The sequence below is a fragment of the Muntiacus reevesi genome, chromosome 2, assembly GCF_963930625.1.
Source record: "Muntiacus reevesi chromosome 2, mMunRee1.1, whole genome shotgun sequence".
NCBI lineage: Eukaryota > Metazoa > Chordata > Mammalia > Artiodactyla > Cervidae > Muntiacus > Muntiacus reevesi.
Window position 1 is genome coordinate 84,962,638 of NC_089250.1, and position 19,986 is coordinate 84,982,623.

The 19,986-nt window shown below is 42.9% G+C and overlaps 1 protein-coding gene across 1 annotated transcript in view; it reads right to left on the reverse strand.

The window, feature by feature from the left end:
* Positions 1–462: 462 nt before the first annotated feature.
* EDARADD (EDAR associated via death domain) overlaps positions 463–19,986 on the reverse strand; it is a 71,805-nt gene continuing 52,281 nt past the window's right edge. The window contains exons 7-8 of the mRNA XM_065919202.1: positions 7,741–8,065; positions 463–1,583 (exon numbers count right to left, since the gene is read on the reverse strand). Of these exons, the coding sequence (XP_065775274.1) occupies positions 1,571–1,583; positions 7,741–8,065 (338 nt within the window). The 3' untranslated portion in view covers positions 463–1,570. The remainder of the gene's footprint in view (positions 1,584–7,740; positions 8,066–19,986) is intronic.

A 19,986-nucleotide genomic window follows, 5' to 3' on the forward strand; every position in this document is an offset into this window, starting at 1 on the left:
CTTTGCTGCCCTTTTTCAGTCAGTTCTCCCATTGCTACTTTACTGAGTCCACAGCAAACATGATGGTTTTCTGTACCTTGGACAAATCCAACTGCTACTGCCCTGATCACATGGCTGTCTCGGTGTTTTGGCCTGTGTCTTCCTGAGAGAGAGGCTGAGGGGCCTGCAGGTAAAGAGGTGGGATGGAGGGTGGTATTTGGAGCAGGGACCTTCGCTCCACAGCCCCTCTGAGGAGCAGGCTCTTCAGCTCTGCAGAGGACAGCAGGGGTCCAGAGTGCTTTCAGCATCCTGGCTGTCTTTAGGGAGATGGAAGGCAGGCACGCTGCTTGGTTGGACTCACAGAGCAGTCTTCACTGGCTTCAAGTCCAGCCTCCTCCTCACTTTCCCCTCTGCCTTCTCCCGGCTCCCCTCAGCTGCTGGGGAGCTGCTGTTTTTGCTTCACCTTCCCCTGTGGGGACAGCTTTATTTTTTATGTTTGTTTTTTTTCCTATTGGGACACAATTCACATAAAATTCATCATGTGAAAAAGCACTTTAAGCACACAATTCAGGGGCTTTGTAGTAGGTTCACAGCTCTGTGAAAGATTCATTGCCATCTAATTCCAGAAGATTTTTGCTTTGATCTTTGAAGACAGAAAATGAATGGAAGGGGATGAACCTCATTAAAAAGCGTCCTGTGTCCCAGAGGCATTCACAGTTTGGTATGTAAAACCCCTCATTTGGTATTTTCTATTTATAACATTTTTCCTCCTCAAGAACCATGATGCTGTTAAAAAATTTTCTTAAAGCTTTCACTTTATTTGAAGTATTACTTTCTTAGTTCCATTTCATTTCTTCAGCATATTTTGAATCACCGCAGGCCAGTTAGTGCTAATGATAACAATGAACCACAAACAAGGCCCCATCCTCTGTGGTTTGCAGCCAAGCGGAGCGGGCTTGACATCAGTAATCGGGTTATTACGGTGATGAGTGCTGTGGGGTAAATATAACAGGAAGACAACCAGGTCTGGGGGGCAGGGGGGCCTTCCTGGTAAGAGCGGTGTTAGAGGCAAGACCTGGGGCCCGAAGAGGCTGGGCTGGGGAAGGCGGCGGGGCCAGGTCTGAGCGTACCGGTGTGGGGAGCTGGGGACCCCCGTCTAGTGCGGCTAAGCTTCAGGAGCTGCAGGAGAGTGGGCATGATGACAAGCCACACAGGCAAGTCTCGGGGCCTCAGAGCCCACGCTGCCAACTTGGGGTTTCACCTTCAGTGGGAGCCCATGGAAGGAATTAATGTGGGGGTGGCGGGATTCGTCCTGTGGTTGGAGACCGCCTGGGAGGCTGTTGCAGGATGAGAAAAGGTGGCTGCCTGGCTTAGGACGGTCATGAGGATGGAGTAGAGAGAAGAGATTTAAGAGACATTTGGGAGGGGGTCTTGAGGGTGATTTACCAGCAAGGTAGATGGTCAGGGAACTCTGGTGAAGAGGAAGTGTGGGCGGGGGAGTCATGGGTTCTCTTCAGGACAGGTTGGATTTGAGGTACCTGGGAAGCAGCTGCATGGAGATGTCAAGCTGGTAGTTGGGGTGTCTGGCAGCTCAGTAGACCAGCCTGGGCCAGAGAAAGAAAGTTAGGAGAGACGGAAAGTGACTGTGAAAACACTCTTCATGTGTAGGTATTACAACATCCAAAACACTTCGTCAGACTACTTGTTCACCTGAGTTTCCTCCTGCCTCAGCGATTCTCACTCCATTCTGCCCCTTCCTGGGTCTGTGTGACACCCTCTCCACGAGTGTCTCTCGTCATGTACAATGACTCTCTCTCATCTAAAGCTCCTGGAGGGTAGCAGGGTCTTACTCATCTTTGCATCCCCGGGATGTATTACAGAAAATCACTAGGTTTCCGACTGATGACTGACCAAGAGAAAAAAGGGAATCAATGATTGTGTTAGAATCTGCATAAAAGCACCAATTAGAGTTATGGTGGATGCCCATTTAATTTTGCAGCACCCATTATGATAGTTTAAAATAATCTCTATTTATAAAGAAGCATATAAAATCATGCAAGACATCAAAATGAAGGCATCTTCAAAAGTACAGCATGAAGACATATAATGGATCACAAAAATTCAGTCATATAAAAGCATTGCTGAAGAAGTCCTCCATGGAGTTTTCTCAAAGGAAAATGGTCATTGGAGGTCACATCAAGTATAAGAGCTCAGCTCAGCTCAGGGGCCATAAGAAGCTATAATCTTTACATTTCCAAAAGGGTTGATAAACTCGATCATTTCATTTCGAGTTGCACTGTTGACTACTTTGATCTCTTGAACTGTGGAGTTGCTTTCAGGCGTGTCCTCGGCTAAGATGGCCATGGAGACAAAGAAAACAGCCTCTCCTCTGCTCTGGATCTTCCTCTAGGTGATGGAACCCCCAGGTGCAGCGCCCACTTGCCTGGCACTTCATTCAGCATCACAGCTGCAACCCTCCAAACAATTGGGAAGCAAGATTTGCCCTTGTCCATTTATACACAACTGCACACATTTCAGAAGGTGGAGCTGGAACTCCCAGGCAGGAAATCACAGAATCAGGAGGGAGACTGTTTCTCAGTCACTTCCTTGAGTACATGCAGTTGCAGATGTTTTGGTTACATCACTCCAAATTTCTGTTGTGACAAGACAAAGAACTGAGAAGCATACACTCGCCTGACAGTTACAAGTGTAGAAAACAGTTTCAACGTTCTTAAGTTCAAAGTGTCATTAAATATGAAAGACAATCCTCTATATGTATAAGCAAAAAAAAAGGAAGCCAATGTTAGCAGGTCACCGGGAGTTAAGAAGGCCACAGGCATGTAGAAGAAATCTGATTCAAAGACGGAGGAACTGGCCCTAAAACAAGCAATACAGACAGCAGAAACATGAACCCAGAGGAGAAGAAGATTCTATAACGGAGGACAGAAGTGGAAAAATGTTATTAATATAAGGAGGATAGTCTTGCCTCAAAACTAAATGAAATATATTCACTCATCTGAAAAAGAGAAAGAAAATTCGCTAGATCTTAGTTATTAGGACTGTATTTAAAATACTGTGTTTCTTTTCTGTGTCATAGAGGAAGACACAGCTAGCACTCTTCCTTGAAGTCTGCTGTAACTGAGGGAGATCAATTCCTTTGCCTTTTCACACAGAAATCACTATACCTGTGATGTTCAAGATCAAGCATCATTAAATTGAAAGCAAAAGAAGACTACAGACAGCTAACCTTATATCTACACAGAGGAAAAGTCCTACTGAGTGTTTAGGGAGAACTCCCAGGGTGAGGAACTGCAACTAGGGTTGACTGTTCCACATTTCATCTGAGTGATGATGTTGTCATGATGGGGATACCTTCAGGGGGCAGGAACCCTCATCTCAATTATGCCAGCCTCATTCCATTAATATTTGTCAATCTGTAAAATAATTGGACTCTTCTGATTTTTTAGTGGGCTACTTCTAAGGGTTCTAACATGCAACCATTAATCAATAGAAGGTTGGTTCTAGGCTGGTCTTAGGGCTTCCCAGGAGGCTCAGATGGCAAAGAATCTGCCTGCCAGTACAGGAGACGCAAGAGACAGGGTTTGATCCCTGGAGAAGGGAATGGTTACCCACTCTAGGATTCTTGCCTGGAGAATTCCATGGACAGAGGAGCCGGAGCCTGGCAGGCTACAGTCCAGGGGGTCTCGGCTTAGTGACTGACAGTGCAAGCAGATTCCATTCTCCAGCAGAGGGCAGCACCCCATAAAAATTACCCAAAGGCGCAGCATCTTTGTCTATCACCATGCATTTGCTGTATTTTATGGCCATGTAGCTTGTGGGATCTTAGTTTCCCAACCAGGAATTGAACCTGGATCCCCTGCAGTGGAAGCACAGAGTCTGACCACTGGATCGCCAGGGAAGTCCCTCTGTATTATCGAATATTTATTATTTAGTGTCACAAAAATGGATGGCTTGTTCATACAAGTTATCTTGAATACTGATGGGCAATCCAGGCAAACAATTTAAGCCCTAACTATTTAAAATCTTATAATTTTAAGATTAATTGAGATTAGTTAATAATTTAAATGACTCTGTGCTTTATTTGTGTCTTCCTTCCACGTGAGTCTTCCTCTGTGTGCATACGTCCTGGGTGTGTGTGTGGTGTCTACTTTGCTTTCCATTCCCTTGCAAGTAGTAATTTTCTATTGCAACCAAATAAAATGCATATTACATAGAGCCGCAACACATAACACCATAACATTGCAGGTGGGAGCTTTGTTTAAAAGAGTGTACCTTGGAACTTAGCTAAGAAGAATTTGTCCTTCTAATAGCAAAAGGACATCATCGAAAGCAGATTAGTTCATAGTACGGTCAATTTAACATGGAGTCCTACAGAAGAAAGCTTTTAAGTTTTAATGAATACATTTTAACAATTATTTGATCAATCAGTCATAAAGTAATTCCCTTCCTCTCCACTTTGACCTTTGTAAAGTATCAGCATAGTCAGGCTAACACAGTATTTATCTACTAAAAATAAACTTTAAAGAAAATTATTTGGGGTTACTACAGAATTGTGTTATAGTTCTACTTCAGTTGAGATTTACTTTTGATATTTCTGTATGTAACACAGATCAAAGTCATCCTCCATTTGGTCAAAGTCTAGAATCTAAATGAACTTTAATTAAAAACAATTTTTGGTTAAATCTCTCTCTGCTAATACACTGTTAATAATTAAAACTTTTCCTAAGGTAGATGCCAATGAATGTAGATGTCGATATGTGCAAATAATGATAGAGTGAAATTAAAACAACATACTTATATCAATTCCTTTTTTTTTTTTTTTAAATCCCTTCTATCCTGGCACTTCCGCTATGCAATTATAATAGAAACTTAAGCTTTTATAGCCAGTGATGAAAATTATTAGCCATCAGGCTTTGGAACTAATTGCCAAATGGAAAGCTGAGTGGGTGGTGCTCTGCGGTCTTGTGGTTTCTCTGTAATTCCTGAACATAAAGATAAAGGAGCGTTCTTAGCTCTGCCCATAGCTGAACCATCTGCATTCTTGTGTCTTAACATTTCTGATCCAACTCAAAGGTAATTTCAGCCGACATTTATGAACCATAGCCACGTTCAGGTATCTATGAGGGTAAGTTCTGTCTAAGCTCGGGGGGGAATTCCCTGGTGGTCCAGTGGTTGAGACTTTGCCTTCCAATGCAGGGGGTACAGGTTCAATCCCTGATCAGGGAACTAAGATCCCACACACTTCTTGGCCAAGAAACCAAAACATAAAATAGAACAATATCATAGCAAATTCAATAAAAACAGATTTTAAATTCAAAATGCTTTAAAGACGGTCCACATTTAAAAAGAAAAAAAAAAAACTTGAAAAAAAAGTCAGCTTTGAGCTTGAAATCTGCAGTTTGGAAATTTGGAAACATGTCCCACAGGACATTTGTCATGCTGGGACCCCCCCCCACCCTTCTATCACAAGGGGGTGTCATGATCCAAGGAGCGATGACCCTCTGACTTGAGGGTCCGGAACCACAAAACACTAAATAAGCACACCCTTTTGGTTCCATTTCCCTAAATGTCCATAATAAATGTGAAAGGCTCACCAGCACTTTCCCACAGTACATTTTGGGCTAACATATGAGCACATGTCACACGCAGCCTAACGAAAACCCCGTGTGTACGTGCTTATGCACGCTCAGTCGTGTCCGACTCTTTGCGGCCCCGTGGACTGTAGCCCACCAGGCTCCTCTGTCCATGGGATTCTCCAGGCAAGAATACTGGGGAGGGTTTTCATTTCCTACTCCAGGAGATCTTCCCGACAGGGATCGAACCCGAGTTCTCGCATCTCCTGCACTGGCAGGCAGATTCTTTACCATTCCTCCACCTGGGGTCCCGAACACGGTGCAAAATCAAATGTTCTGTACAGTGCCAAGAATACAGCCGACAATCAACACCTAACAACCACCCCACTGGACATCAAGTTGCAAAAGAACCCAGTTTTTAAAACTTACATTTTATTTCTGACTGCTGCTTTGGGTACATCTTTTGATAAACTTGGCATTTATCTGCTAAATCTGACAAAAGGAGCTAGGTGTGACTAACACTGACTAAGTCGGAAGTGATCAGTAGGTCTCTACAGTACTTTTGCAAGTTTAGAGATAACATTTGATGACTACATACCAGCAACCTCTGTAACAAACTGCTGTAAACAGTGGGGAAAAAATGTCAGTGGTTGAGAAAATAACTTTGAGTTAATCCTAATCTTTCTTGTACTCCTATCAATGTTAGTCATCATTTTTGCTTCTTTTAGTCAGGGATTTATACAGAATCCTCCCACACTGGATGAAGTACCTTAATTTCCTAAGCCTACAGCCAAAATCAAATAGCACTTTTATGAAATTGTCAAGTAAACCAAGGCTTCCCTCCCATCCTCCACACCTTCCACAGTAAACCATCAAACAAGACTACTGGATATTCTTTGGATCTAATCTTTTCATTTGGTTTTAAATTCTCTAAAATTTGGATTTTAAAGCACAGCTCCCCTTCCAATATCATCATTAAAGATTTCTCTTTCTTGGCTAATGTGTTGGGTAATACTGAGGCTCTGTCTTAAGCTGAGACAGTAGGTTTTAGAGGGGGTTGCCTTTCACCCACAGGCTGAATTGTGATGTACAGTATCTGAACTGTACAATATTGTGATGGTTTTTGCCATATATCAGTATGAATTGGCCACAGGCATACATGTGTCCCCTCTATCCTGAATCCCTCCTCCCTCCCCAGATTTTTATTTATTTCTCAACTGCACTTTCTCTCTGGGGCAAAACACTTGACCTGATAGAAAAGACGTAGAAATAAATACTAAATTAACTTTTGAAAAGTCAAGGATACTGGAAGGGCCAACTCTTTGTCAATACCTTTCCCGTGGTCCTTATTACCCTGCTAATTTCTGACTTTGTCTTCCCAATAACTAGTTGTTTTGATAAATATTTCTTTTGAAAATACTAGAGCAAAGACCTCTTTGACAGCGCCCAGAGTTTGAATAAGAAAGGCGGCACCTCTGTCCTGGAGTGTATCACTACATAATGCCAGCAACCTGTAAGTTCACTTTGTAACAAAAAGCGTAACAGGTTAAAGGGTGACTGCTCTCTGTGTATGGGAGTGTCCTTACTCATCAGGGATCTTGTGGATGATGACTTTTGGGGGCCATCAACCATCTTAGTTCCAATCTCAATCTTCTGTATTTAAAGGAGGGGAACTTTTATTTTCATCATGGCATGAATCCATTCTGGTTATAGCTTTGGCCCTGGTCCCCGTGGGAGCTTACAACACATTTCCCCCAATTCCAGATTCAAATATTAAATTAAAACAGATGTGCAAAACTAAAGGAAATTCCACCACCAAAAACATACCCGACCCCTTCACAAAACTGCCAGCTCTGGGGAAAACCAACGTCCATGGTCCCGGGTCCTTCTCCTAAACTTGAAAAGGAACACAGTCAGGACTCTCCCAGCAGTCCAGTGGTTAAGACTCCACGCTCCCAATGCAGGCAGCATGGGTTTGATCCCTGGTTAGGGAACTAAGATCCTACATGCAGCGCAATGTAGGAAAAGAGAAAAAAAGAACAGATTCACATTGCTCCTCAACCTGCGCTTGTTTCAATGTCCGAGAGGCCAATGAGAAGGAGCCGAGGTCTAGAAGTTCCTGGGGTGCTCTCCACGCCCCCGCTTGGGCCACTCCTCGTCCACCCACCTGCGCAGCACCTTCTCCACATCGGCCCGGTGGTACAGCCGGCAGAGCTCCATCAGCTGGCCCACCGTCCTCTGACTGTTCCGGAGCAAGAACTCCAGGGTGGGGCTCTGGGGTCGCTGCTCCAGGAAGCACAGCTCGTCGTAGGGCATGCCCCACTTGCTTGCAAAATTCCTCCAGTTTTTGACAGTTGGGTGACAGGGATCCAGCTTTATCCTGATCACATCTAGTAAGTCCTGGTCATTGAGCAAGTCGCTGATGGTGGGGACGCGGAGCGCACAGGAGGGACAGGAACAGGTCTCCGTGCAGGACGCATCCTTGCTCACATCTGCAGGGTAAACCACAGGGTGCGTGTGTCAGCAAGAGGCCCCAGACACGTGCTTATCTCTTCGGTCCATTATTTTCCTACTGAACTGCTCATGGCATCAGGGTAAGTACAACACCTATTTCAGGATACTCACTTCTACATATTCACCAATAACGCCTTATTCTTTGCGATCAAGAACAGCTGCTCTGCTGGAAGCAGTGGCAAGACTTTATAAAGCCAGTGTTCCTTTCTTTCTGAGACTCTGTCCCCCAGGCTGCCCATTTGTGAGCCTGCCGGCCAGATGAGGGCTCCAAAGGGCAGAGCTCTCTCGTGGGCAGATAGCCAGTCTAGAGGGGGTGGCCTCTGCCATCCCAGGAGAAACCAGCCCATTCTCACCTCCTCAGTCCTCTCGCCCCTTCCAAATTACAAGTCAGCCTTGTCAGCTTCTTTTTTAAGGTCAAGTACAGCATGTCAGGATGTATTGCACAATTCTTCAAAAGGTCTTTATTAAAAAAAATAATAATAATAACACGCACAACCTCAAACTGGAATATCCACTCCAAATGCATATTTGAAAATGAGTGATAACTGATAATGCCAGACTTTTCAGATTTATGGCCACCTTATCATGGCTTTGCCTTTATTTATTTATTTATTTTTAACACCTAGGGCTGCCTTTGAAGTGGAGCCAATACCCTGAGGTGTGTGCAGTGGGCTGGGTGAGTGGGTGGCTTTGAGCTCAGCCTCCCCAAGAAGGGGGCTTCCTTGGTGGCTCAAATGATAAAGAATCTGCCTGCAATCCCGGAGACCCAGGTTCAGTCCCTGGGTTGGGAAGATCCCCTGGAGAAGGGAATGGCTACCCACTCTAGTATTCTTGCCTAGAGAATTCCACGGACAGAGGAGCCTGGCGGGCTACAGTCTATGGGGTCGCAAAGGGTCGGACATGACTGAGCAACTAATACTTTTGCTTTCACCAAGAAGAGCAGCCCCAGCACAGAGGAAGGGCCACCTTCCCATCCATCATCTCTGGCCTCCCTGCTGTATCTGGCAGTATCTACTAAGAGGGTGAAGCTAGTAGGTAAGCAGTAAATAGGTTAGAGGTAAGAGGTTAGTAGGTAAGAGACAACTCAGAGTACAGGTGTAAGCGGGGTCTGCACAGCAACCCAAGTGAATTAAAACTCTGCAACTGCACTGAATCTCCTAGCTCCTCTCACTGGGGACATTTAGCCACCAAAGACGACACTAAAGACGACTGGCTTGGAAAATTCTGGGAGGTTATGATGCCTTTTTCTACAGTGAACTGTGTGGACAGTCCAACTTAGGAAAGTAAAAAATTTGGAGAAAAAAAAAAGGAGTCACTCTGGTTATTATAAAATTGAGAACTAGAATCTTTGAGGCAAATACAAAGTAAAAGATAACAAGAGCCATGAAAATTATGCTCAAACTCTGACCTACTAATATAACTTCTGAGAATCCAGTCAAAGGAGATCATCTAAAACATGTATGTACTTGAACATTTTTTATTATAGTCTTACTCTTATTATACATTAAAAAAAACTTAAAATCAAAGTTAGGGGACTAGTGAAATTATTGTTACTATTTGAAGGAATATTATCTAAGAAATTATGAAGACTATAGCAACCTAGAAAAGGTGTGTGCTATGTTAAGTGAAAAATGCAAGATGTAAGGAATTTATGTACTCTGATTAAAACTATGGGAAAAGTCTCTGTTAATATTACCATAGAAGGAAATGCACAAAAATAATCGTAGCTTCTGTGGTTAATGTAGGATTATGCTTTTATTTTCCAGACTTTCTCAGTGTGTATGCCGGCGTGTGCTCAGGCGTGTCCGGCTCTCTGTGACCCCCTGGACTGCAGCCCGCCAGGCTCCTCTGTCCATGGGATTCTCCAGGCAAGAACACTGGAGTGCCTTACCAGGCCCTCCTCCAGGGGATCTTCCTGATCCAGGGATCGAACTTGTGTCTCCTGCATTGGCAGGCAGAGTCTTTACCACTGCACCACCTGGGATTATGTTTCTATTCTCCAAGCTTTCTCTAGTGGTGGTTATATTTCGATGATAATGAAAACCATGTATTACATTAACAAACACATTGTTCAGCACTGAGCAAATGTATCAATGCAGCATCCCTCCTTTTTGCCAAGCTTCACTTACCCCTTTGAGGTCACCTCTTCCTACCTTCCCCATGATTTATTTCATCAAATACCTCCTTTCTTTCCCCTCACCTCCAGTCACACATCTCTACTGATTCTCTTTCCTTTATCCACAGATAGGTATACAGCTCCTCTATCATAAAAACTAAGAACCTCAAACTGCCACTCTCTGGTTTATAATTCACTGAAGGACTTTCTCTTACTCTTCATTTCTTTACTGTTTTAAAAATATTTATTATTATTTTGGGGGCTACACCACATGGCATGTGGGATCTTAGTTCCCCAATCAGGACGAAACCCACGCAACCTGCAGTAAAAAGCTCAGAGTATTAACCACTGGACTGCTGGGTAAGTCCCAATTTACTATTAAACTTCTAAAAGGAGAAATCAAAACCTGTTGCCTACAATGCCTCACCATGTTATTAATCTTCACTTTCTTTGGCTTTGAGCAGCGTCTGACCAGCCCCATTCTTGCCAACCCTGTAGAGACCAGACCCAGTTCCCCATGCCCCGCCTGTGGACCAGAGTCCAGTTCTGATGGGGTAGATAAATCCAGAGATACAGATCCCCACCTGGCTTGGAGGATCTGCTGCTGCTAACACCCCCATCACATCATTCCCCTTGGGCCTGCCTGCCTCTAGAACTGAGCCCAAGATTCTGTGCCCCTTTGAACACTGTCTATTGCACTGAAGACGGTGTTTTCCCAGAACTCAGGCCCCTTATCCCCAAGTACATCCTACATTGTCCCGGCCACATCGCTTTTCTTGTCTGCCTGACGCACTGCGATCCCAGCCTGTCTCACTGCCAAGTCCCTGGGAGCTGTAAGGAGGTGCTCTGGTCCTGTTCTTAGCCCAAGGCTTTCCTCTTCCGCATGGTGTCCCTTTGATCTTCTCCTCTCCCAACAGCCTCCACAAAGATCTCCCACTAGAATGGAAGACCCTTTCTTTTTGCGTCTACAGGATCCAATACAGCCCTTGACACACTGCAGCAAACACTTACCCAACGTGGACTGGGTGAATAAATGAATGGCCAACCCTGCCAGCTCACCTGGGCTCCAGCCTGGCTACTAGAAAGCATCTCTTGATGTTCAGATGACATGTCCAACTCAAAGGACCCAATACAGTGCTTATATTTCTCCTGCCAAGCACCCAAAGCCCCTCAAGTCCCCTAATGACATCTGCAACTCCTCAGCATCCTTACAGACTTTTTTTTTCTATCTAACCCGTTACCAGGGTCCCAATCTCCCCAGAAGCTCTCGATACCTCTCTCTTCCATCTTATTTCCCATGGCTTCCTTGAATATAATCTGGGCTCCAGAGAAAAGGGACTACTTACTTCCTGAATAGACAACCTGTACTTTCTTTGCTTCAGAGTTTAATAAAATGAAAAGGAAAAAATATAAGCTCAGTGTAGAACATTAAAAATTATACTCAGTTATGAATTTTGTGTAAACTTGAACATTTAAGGTTTCCCCATAGTTGCATGACTATGAGCTATTGTTATTTGTTGTAGACCCTTACATCTAAATTTTTGACCACCTCTTTAATGATCTATTAGTAACTATTAGGCCGAAAAATATGACCATTTTAAGGCTATCAGCGCCTATATCCTAAATTGCTTTCCAGAAGTAAATGCTGTATCAATTTACACTCTGTAAACTCCGAGAATAGTGATGGTGCATATCTCAGTTGACCTTTGTTAGCATCAAGTAACACTTTTATTAAAAAAGATCTTTGTCAATTGCATAGGTGGAAAATAAAGATTTCCTGCAGGACTTTTCTGATGTTTTCTCTCTGATCAGTTCTCTCTCTTTTTTTTCTCTCCCTCTCACTGAACTTCCTCTCATTGAACTTCCCCTCAGCTACTAAACTTATCTATCCTATGAAACCCACCTCAGAAACACCCCTTCATTAAATCCCCTGGCTCTGCCTGCAATGCCGTCTCATCCATAGTCTCTTCATTGTGTTTGCATCTCCTGACTTTGCGTTGCAGTGAGATATTCCATATGGTCTTTGGTGCTGCACCTTCAGGGCCCTGAGAAAAGATCCATATCCTTCTGCAATGTGTTACACATCTTAGAGTTCTAGATTGTTGAATTACATTTCTGTGTAACATAGTAAGAGTTATTCTTCTGCTCCATGAACAATGGTGTATCTGGAAGTGAGACTTTAGCTCCATGATGGGATAGAAATTTATTTATAAAGAGTTTTCTAACATTGAAGGTGGTTTTTGAAGTACTAGGGGGAAACTGTGCAATTTTCTTTGCCCTTATTTAAAAGTAGAGTGAAAATCCAGGGAACTCATACTGGGGCTCTGTAACAACCTAGAGAGGTGGGATGGGGTGGGAAGTGGGAGGGAGGTTCAATGGGGAAACATATGTACACCTATGGCTGATTCATGTTGATGTGAGGCAGAAACCAACATAATATTGTAAAGCAATTATCCTTCAATTAAAAATAAAATTTTTAAAAAGGTGGGAATACGGGAAAAAAGTAATACTTTGTCAAGTAGAAAAGAAAGCAGTTTACCAAAGGGTATGTATAATTCCGTTTTTGTAAAAACAAAATAATACAGTCATTTTTATCCACATAAAGCTTATATTATACACACATTCATGGGCATAGGAAAAATCTAGAAGTATGCATAAAAACATTAACAATGGGTGTTTCTAATTTTCTATAGTTACTGTGTTTATTTAGATACTTAAAATATATTTTTTAAATGTCACAAAAAAATAAACGATTTATGTCTCTAAGTCCAGAATGAAATGCATTGCTTTCTGAAGGTCTGCTCTGTATTACCTCTGTAAAACTCAGGGTTTTAGCCATGTTTTCTCCTGTAGGGTCAAGAAGAATGAAAATCGTTACGGTTTCTGTGAAGCTCCTCTAAGCCTTCTAGTGTATGAGAAGCTTCTATTTCTTTGAACACCACCACCATCCATTTATCAGTTTGTTTTAAAATGCATGATGTGTCAAAAATCTATTGTTTCCTTTTTTATTTTCAATGACACACATGCTAAGCCGTTTACCCAACTGGAATCTACATAAACAGCCAACAGTCATGAAGTTAAAGTTGCCTTTCGAATCATAAACTATAATTAGTTCTCTGAGGACTTAAGCAGACAAACTTCTTTCCCTATGAAATACATTTTGTCCTGCCCTGCTGTAAACACCTATCATGTATTTATGTGCATGCAAGGAAAGAATGGCTGATGCTTTGAGGTAAGAAAAATCATGGGAAGAGAAATACTTAGAACCAAAAAGTTTTCCTCAGAAATGGGGGAAAAAATGGGATTATTATTGGGTGCTACTCAGTGGCAAGCTCAGGATATCTGTACAGGAGAAACTCAAAAACTGCTTACTAAATGAATGAATGAGAATTGTTCTTTCTCCTCTGGAGACAAGGTAGGTTTCTTATTACTGTGTGATGCATTTTAGGACATGAAGAGAGAATTACTAGCAAAGGGAAGAGAATTTACTGGTGTCTGTTGGCTGTTAACAGAAAAATACAAAAGACAGATTGATTCTAGATTTGGGGGAAGGAAAGGAGAGTGTTATTGAGGAGAGAGAAGTCAGTTATGTATAAAAATTCACTTAGATTCTCTAACAAGTAGGGTCCTTGCTTGTCATATTTTGACACTTGACTTGCATATTTTCCACTGATGCAAAACAAGAACAGGTTGCACCATTAGTTCATAATAACTTCTTAGAGGCCAAAACCCTGGAAGGACTTGCCTTCTGTAGGTTTAGTCTGAGTCCTGGCTTGAACTAAGGAAGAGTTTATCAGTGGAGGAAAGGCCAAATTTCTCAGTGGTTTTTATCATCACAGTAACTGTCATTTATTAAATGCTTAATATACAACCGGTCCTGCACTGTGCCCTTTTATATCAGGAGTCCCAAATTCTGGGATCTAATGCCTGATGATCTGAGGTGGAGCTGATGGAATAATAATAGAAATAAAGTGCACAATAAATGTAATGCATTTGAATCATCCTGATACCATCCCCCAACTCCCACCCTCAGATGGTGGAAAAACTCTTTCACAAAACCAGTCCCTGGTGCCAAAAATGTTGGGGACTGCTGCTTCACACGCATAATCCTGAATCAGCTGTATCAGATGGGGCTCATCAAACTGGTGCCCCAGCTTCCCAGGGCTTGACTGCTCAAGGCATTTAACATCCCTGGACTTCAGATTCCTCATCTATCAAACGGAGATGATAATATAATAATTCCTACATCTCACGAATTAAATGAGATAAATGATGTGAAAGCATTTTTGTCAAGTCTTATGTAAATGTTATTTAAGGTTGTTAGGTTTTACAATTTTTTTTTAAGTAGGATGGGGGGGATAAAAGAGTGTGTCATTGTGTCATCTGGCCTCTGCTGACACCTCCCAGCTCATTCCCTTTTCAAGTACTCTTTACTGCCCACACTTGTCTCTAGAACATATACTCAACACTGCCTCAGGGCCTTTGCACCAGCTGGGTCTTGCCTCTGAAGTCCTCCTTCCTCAGATCTCCACATGGCTGGCTCCTTTGCATTGCTTAGATTTTGGTGCACCTTCTTAGCTAACACAGCATCCTTTCCTTGCAGGCAAACCCCACTGTACACTCATTTATTTTCCTCAAGGCACCTACCACCATATGTAATTATTTGTGTTTATTGTCTGTCACTCCCAACTAGTATATGTGGTCCAAGAAGAAAGGGCCTTAGATGTCTAATGTCTCCACTTCATTCCAGGCACATAGTAGGCACTCAATAATGTCTGTTGAGTAAAGCTATTTAATGAAGAACATGACACAGAGAAATAATCAAATCAGAAACTTCTGAGCAGCATATGAAGTGTTATCTAGAAAGTCTCAGACAAACGGAAAGGTTTCTCGTGCTGAGTATATATATATACAAGGCAGAAGAAGGACGACTGGTTGCTATGGAGGAGTACGCCATGTACCACAGGGATACCCACGTGAGCTTTAGAAGCATGCTGGCCAACTGTTAATACAAGCTGACATTGTGCAGGTATGCAGCGTGGACAGGTTACTCAGCTTGCTGAGGCCATGTCCTCCCTCTCTGAACAGCTGAGAGGACTGAATTTCATAAAGTTGTGGAGAGGATTAAATGAGACCATCCCTTAAAGCCTTATCCTAGTGCATGGTAGTTGGAAAAGGAAATGGCAATCCACCCCAACACTCTTGCCTGGAAGATCCCATGGACGGAGGAGCCTGGTGGGCTGCAGTCCATGGGGTCATGAAGAGTCAGACACAGTTGAGCGACCTCACTTTCACTTTTCACTTGCACGCATTGGAGAAGGAAATGGCAACCCACTCCAGTGTTCTTGCCTGGAGAATCCCAGGGACGGGGGAGCTGGTGGGCTGCCGTCTATGGGGTCGCACAGAGTCGGACACGACTGAAGCGACTCAGCAGCAGCAGTGCATGGTAAGTATGCAACAAAGAATTAGTCGCTGTGGGTAAGGAGCCATAACAGCAGTAGTTCTCAGGACTTTCCTGGTGGTTCAGTGGTTAAGATTCTGAGTTTTCAATGCAGGGGGGGTTTGATCCCTGGTTGGAGAACTAAGATCCCATGCACGATATGCATGAATGAATAAATAAAGCAGTAGTTCTCAAACTTTGGCTAAAAATGGAACTCTCTGCCCCCTCCCCACCCCACTCTCCCCTGGGGATATTACAAAATCCTGATCTCTGGTTCTACCACCAAGATCCTCATTTAACTGGTCTGGGGTACAGGCAGGACACGGGAAGTTTTCTAAGCTCTCTTGGAAATTCTCATGTGCAGCAGGGTTGAAAACCATTGTCTTAAACCATATCTACTGAGGAAGTTCTCAATCAGATGGATCAGCAAAAGTAGGTGTTGGAATGCCAGCTACTTCTCTTTAAAGAATATAGCGTGTGCTTGGTGATTGGGAATTTGTGGATAATATTTCTGCACACTCATAAGCAGAAGAATGGATTTTCCTAGGGGGCTTTTTTCCCTTCTTCCACTATTCTTCATAGCACACACTTTTTACATCGTACCTTAAAGACTTCAGAAATCAAGCGTGCTCATCAAGGTATGTCCATGTCATTTCAAACAAAGTAAGAAACAGTTCACATCCAAAGATTCAGTGCGTAACTCTCAAGTTGGCGGCTGGCAGATCATAAAATGCTGGTCAATTAACAGTTAATTGTGAACTGGAACAAGATGCAGAGCTCACAAGGGCCATGATTGGCTGAGCCTGGAAAATGGCTCCAGTCAGGATGCTGGCAGTGGATCACAGATTGACTTAATGTGTCTCCCTGCAGGGGAGGTGCCGTTTTATCTTGTACACCCTGGCTTTTCGAGAGCTATTACCACACGGGCATTTCCCGCCACAGTGCTCAGTGCCACTGCGGGCTCTCAAATCATTTATAATGATGTTCCCCATGATAACCAGGTATTCAGTTGGCGCAAACAATTAAATAGAAAACATTTTATATTGGCAGCTTCGCAAATAGCAAAACATATTCTATTCTAAAATAACTCCTAGGTGTCTGTAAATTATGAGATTTGGAAAATACCACCAAGTGTCAAAGTACTGTCAAATACTTCCACAGTTATGTTTGTTAATGGTGTAAATTCATTCTTTTTTCTGCGTGTGGTTTCTAACATGGCTGGAAATAAATATATTTAAAATGCCAATTTACAGCTTTGAGCGATCACTGGGGTGTGTGCATACCACATGACTCATCAGAGGTAGTTATTTGCTCTGAGCTCGAAAATGGTGAAGAATTATTTTTATCTACTAAGAAACTGACCCCAGGGCATTTGGTGGGTGTTTGATCTCTTAACCAAAGGGAAAAACAATATGATTTCATTTTCCCTCTCTGAAACACGCTTTTAAGAAGACATCAAGTTGGCGGCAGCACTAGGAAATCTAACTGACAAATTGGATGGATCTTGGCAAGTAAATCACACTGGGCCACTCTGTCATCACACAAAACTGAGGCATAGAAGGTATGTTTAAAGACAAAAAAGACACACATGTAAGAAAGAACCCAGGTTAAAATTCAGCAGAGAATTTTATGTGAGCTTACATTCTGAAATTACGTGATACAGCGTATTTACCAAGTGTCAGTTTATAGACCTCAGTTGAAAAAAAAAGAAAATCTTTTTGTACGTTCAGTTCTATAGGTAAATTAGGTTTAGAAGAGGCAAGTGCTGAATTATGCAAGGTGGTCAGAAAGTCAAGTCTTGAAAAGCTGGCAACTGTGAAGAGGAAGGAGGAAGTCATGGTCCAAGTGATAAACAGCGCCACCAGAGCGGAGAACAAGAATAGGTTACTATTTAGTTTTTTTAATTATTTATTTAATTTCTGTAATTTACAAAATTGACATATCTTTTTTACATCATCCTCCCCTTGTGGCATGTGGGATCTCAGTTCTCCAACCAGGAATCGAACCTGTGCCCCTGGCATTAGGAGCCCAGAGTCTTAACCACTAGATTGCTAGGTAAGTCCCTAGAAAAGGTTTTTACCTTTCCAATTTGTGAGGAGTTTTTTGTTTGTCTGTTTTTTATAACTGAGTCTTACTCTTTTAATGCCCAAATGTTTTCAATTTGAAAAACTGCATGAAAACATGGTAAAACTTTTATGACTCCTGGGGGCTGGTTTCTGTATTCTGGTTCCACGAGGGGGCTTTGATTTTTTGGTAGTAGCTGATTCTGAATTGTATTCTTATTCTCCCCTTGATTATAAACTGTCAGCTGTCATTTCTCACTCTGGTTGAATCCCTCCTTTTGTCTTAGAGCCCTCCATCCTCTGCACATTGCTTACTTTAACTAGATGTAAACTGGATGCAGATAACTAGGGTTTCCACATTTTAAGAATTAAATAAAAGCCAGGGTCTGAGTTAAGTAAGACTAGACCAAGGGGAGAGTAAGACTGACTAGGGGAGAGTAGTAGCAAGCCTCTGCAACAAGTGTTTCAATGGCTCAAAGACTGACTCTGGGGGGAGGGATAGACTTTGGCTTTGTTCCAGCCTGAGACTCTGAGCTGGCAGTCTGACCTTCACCCCCGGGTATGACACTGAAGCACCTGACATGTGTGCTGCACAGGCGATAGGTCTGGCCAGTAGGGAGACAGCACGGTGTGGTGCTGGTGCTGGTGGGGTGGGCGGTCAGGCCAGGCCTGGGGCTTGAATCCCACTCAGGACCTGTGCGATGGAGCACCAGTCATGTGACCCAGTGCTCCTTCTGTTGCATCCACCTGGTGAATAACTGAACCCACAGAGTTGTCATTAACACTTTTTTCCTAAGGGCATCTCTAAAAAGAGCAGACTCATTGGAAAAGACCTTGATGCTGGAAAAGATTGAGGGCAAGAGCAGAAGCGTCAACAGAGGATGAGATGGTTGGATGGCATCACCGACTCTATGGACATGAGTTTGAGCAAACTCCGGGAGATGGCGAAGGACAGGGAAGCCTGGCTGCTGAAGTCCACGGGGTCGCAAAGAGTCGGGCACGAATTAGCGACTGAACAACAACAAAAGTACTTGAAGGAGGCCTGGTTCATGGCAAATGCTAAATCTGTGCAAGTACAACAGTAAGTAAACCTTACTTAGGTGGCTGCTCTCATTCAAAGGAGAAATACGGCAGGACTTACCTGGTAGTCCAGTGGCTAAGACTCCCAACGCTGGGGTCCTGGGTTCAGTCAAGGAACTAGATCCCATATGCCACAACAAAGAGTTTGCATGCCACAACTAAGTATCCCTGTGTGCTGCAACTAAGACCCAGTGGGGCCAAATAAATAGATACTTAGAAAAAAAACAAAAAACAAAAAAGAGGAAATAATGGGGATCCGCTTTTGTCTCATCTTCCAAAGTCAACGCCCTGAAGTCAATGTCTCTCATTTGCTTGTTTATGAAAAAAAAAAAAAAAAAAACCCAATCAAACACCTGAACATTCCTCTGGGCAGAGCATCATGCTGGGTGGCAAAGATGTTGACTTCGGCAGCACGGGTTCTGCTCTAGGTAATGCTACCTGCTATCACTGTGAAAAGTTTGTTCTCTGAAAATCTTTCATTTCATTTTGACACGGGTAAAGATATTTAGAGACAAACTGAAATTTGATTAATCTAGTACTGACCTGATCTCATAAGAGTCTTGGAAGGGTTTATAGATATTACTAACCAACTTACTTGATTCATTCTCATTTTAGGTGACATTTCACATTGGCAGGCAGGATGTTAGTCTTTAAAAAGTTTAACTATAATTTTTTTTTTCAATTAGAAAAGAAATATGTGCTTGTCACAGAAAATCTAAAAACTCAGATGAGCATAGGGAAAAAAATTTCACATTCTCACCACTCAGGCTCATCACAGTTCACCTTTTAGGTTATTTTACAACTCATTATATGTATTTGCCTACACCAGATCATTGGTTATATATGTATTTGAATATACCAATTAAAGTTTCGGGGGTAGGTTTTTCTGATACCCACTCATGCTAGAAATTTTTTAAATACAGGGGAGTGAAAAGGAAATTAAAACTGCCTCTGCTTGTATGATAAGATACTTTCCGTTCCTCCACCTCATTCAGCGAGGTGCTTCTAATATAAGCCTGTGTCCACTGGAGCATTTGTGGAAGAGGATAATTATTAGCCGTGGCCTTAGCCTCCAGCAGGGGCGGACTGTGGTCCAAGGAAGACGAGTTCCATGGGTTCCTGTTTGGGACCACAGATGTTGGGCCTGTCCCATAAAAGCTGGTGGGTAGGTGCCACTGGACGTTCTCTGGCCTCATTTCT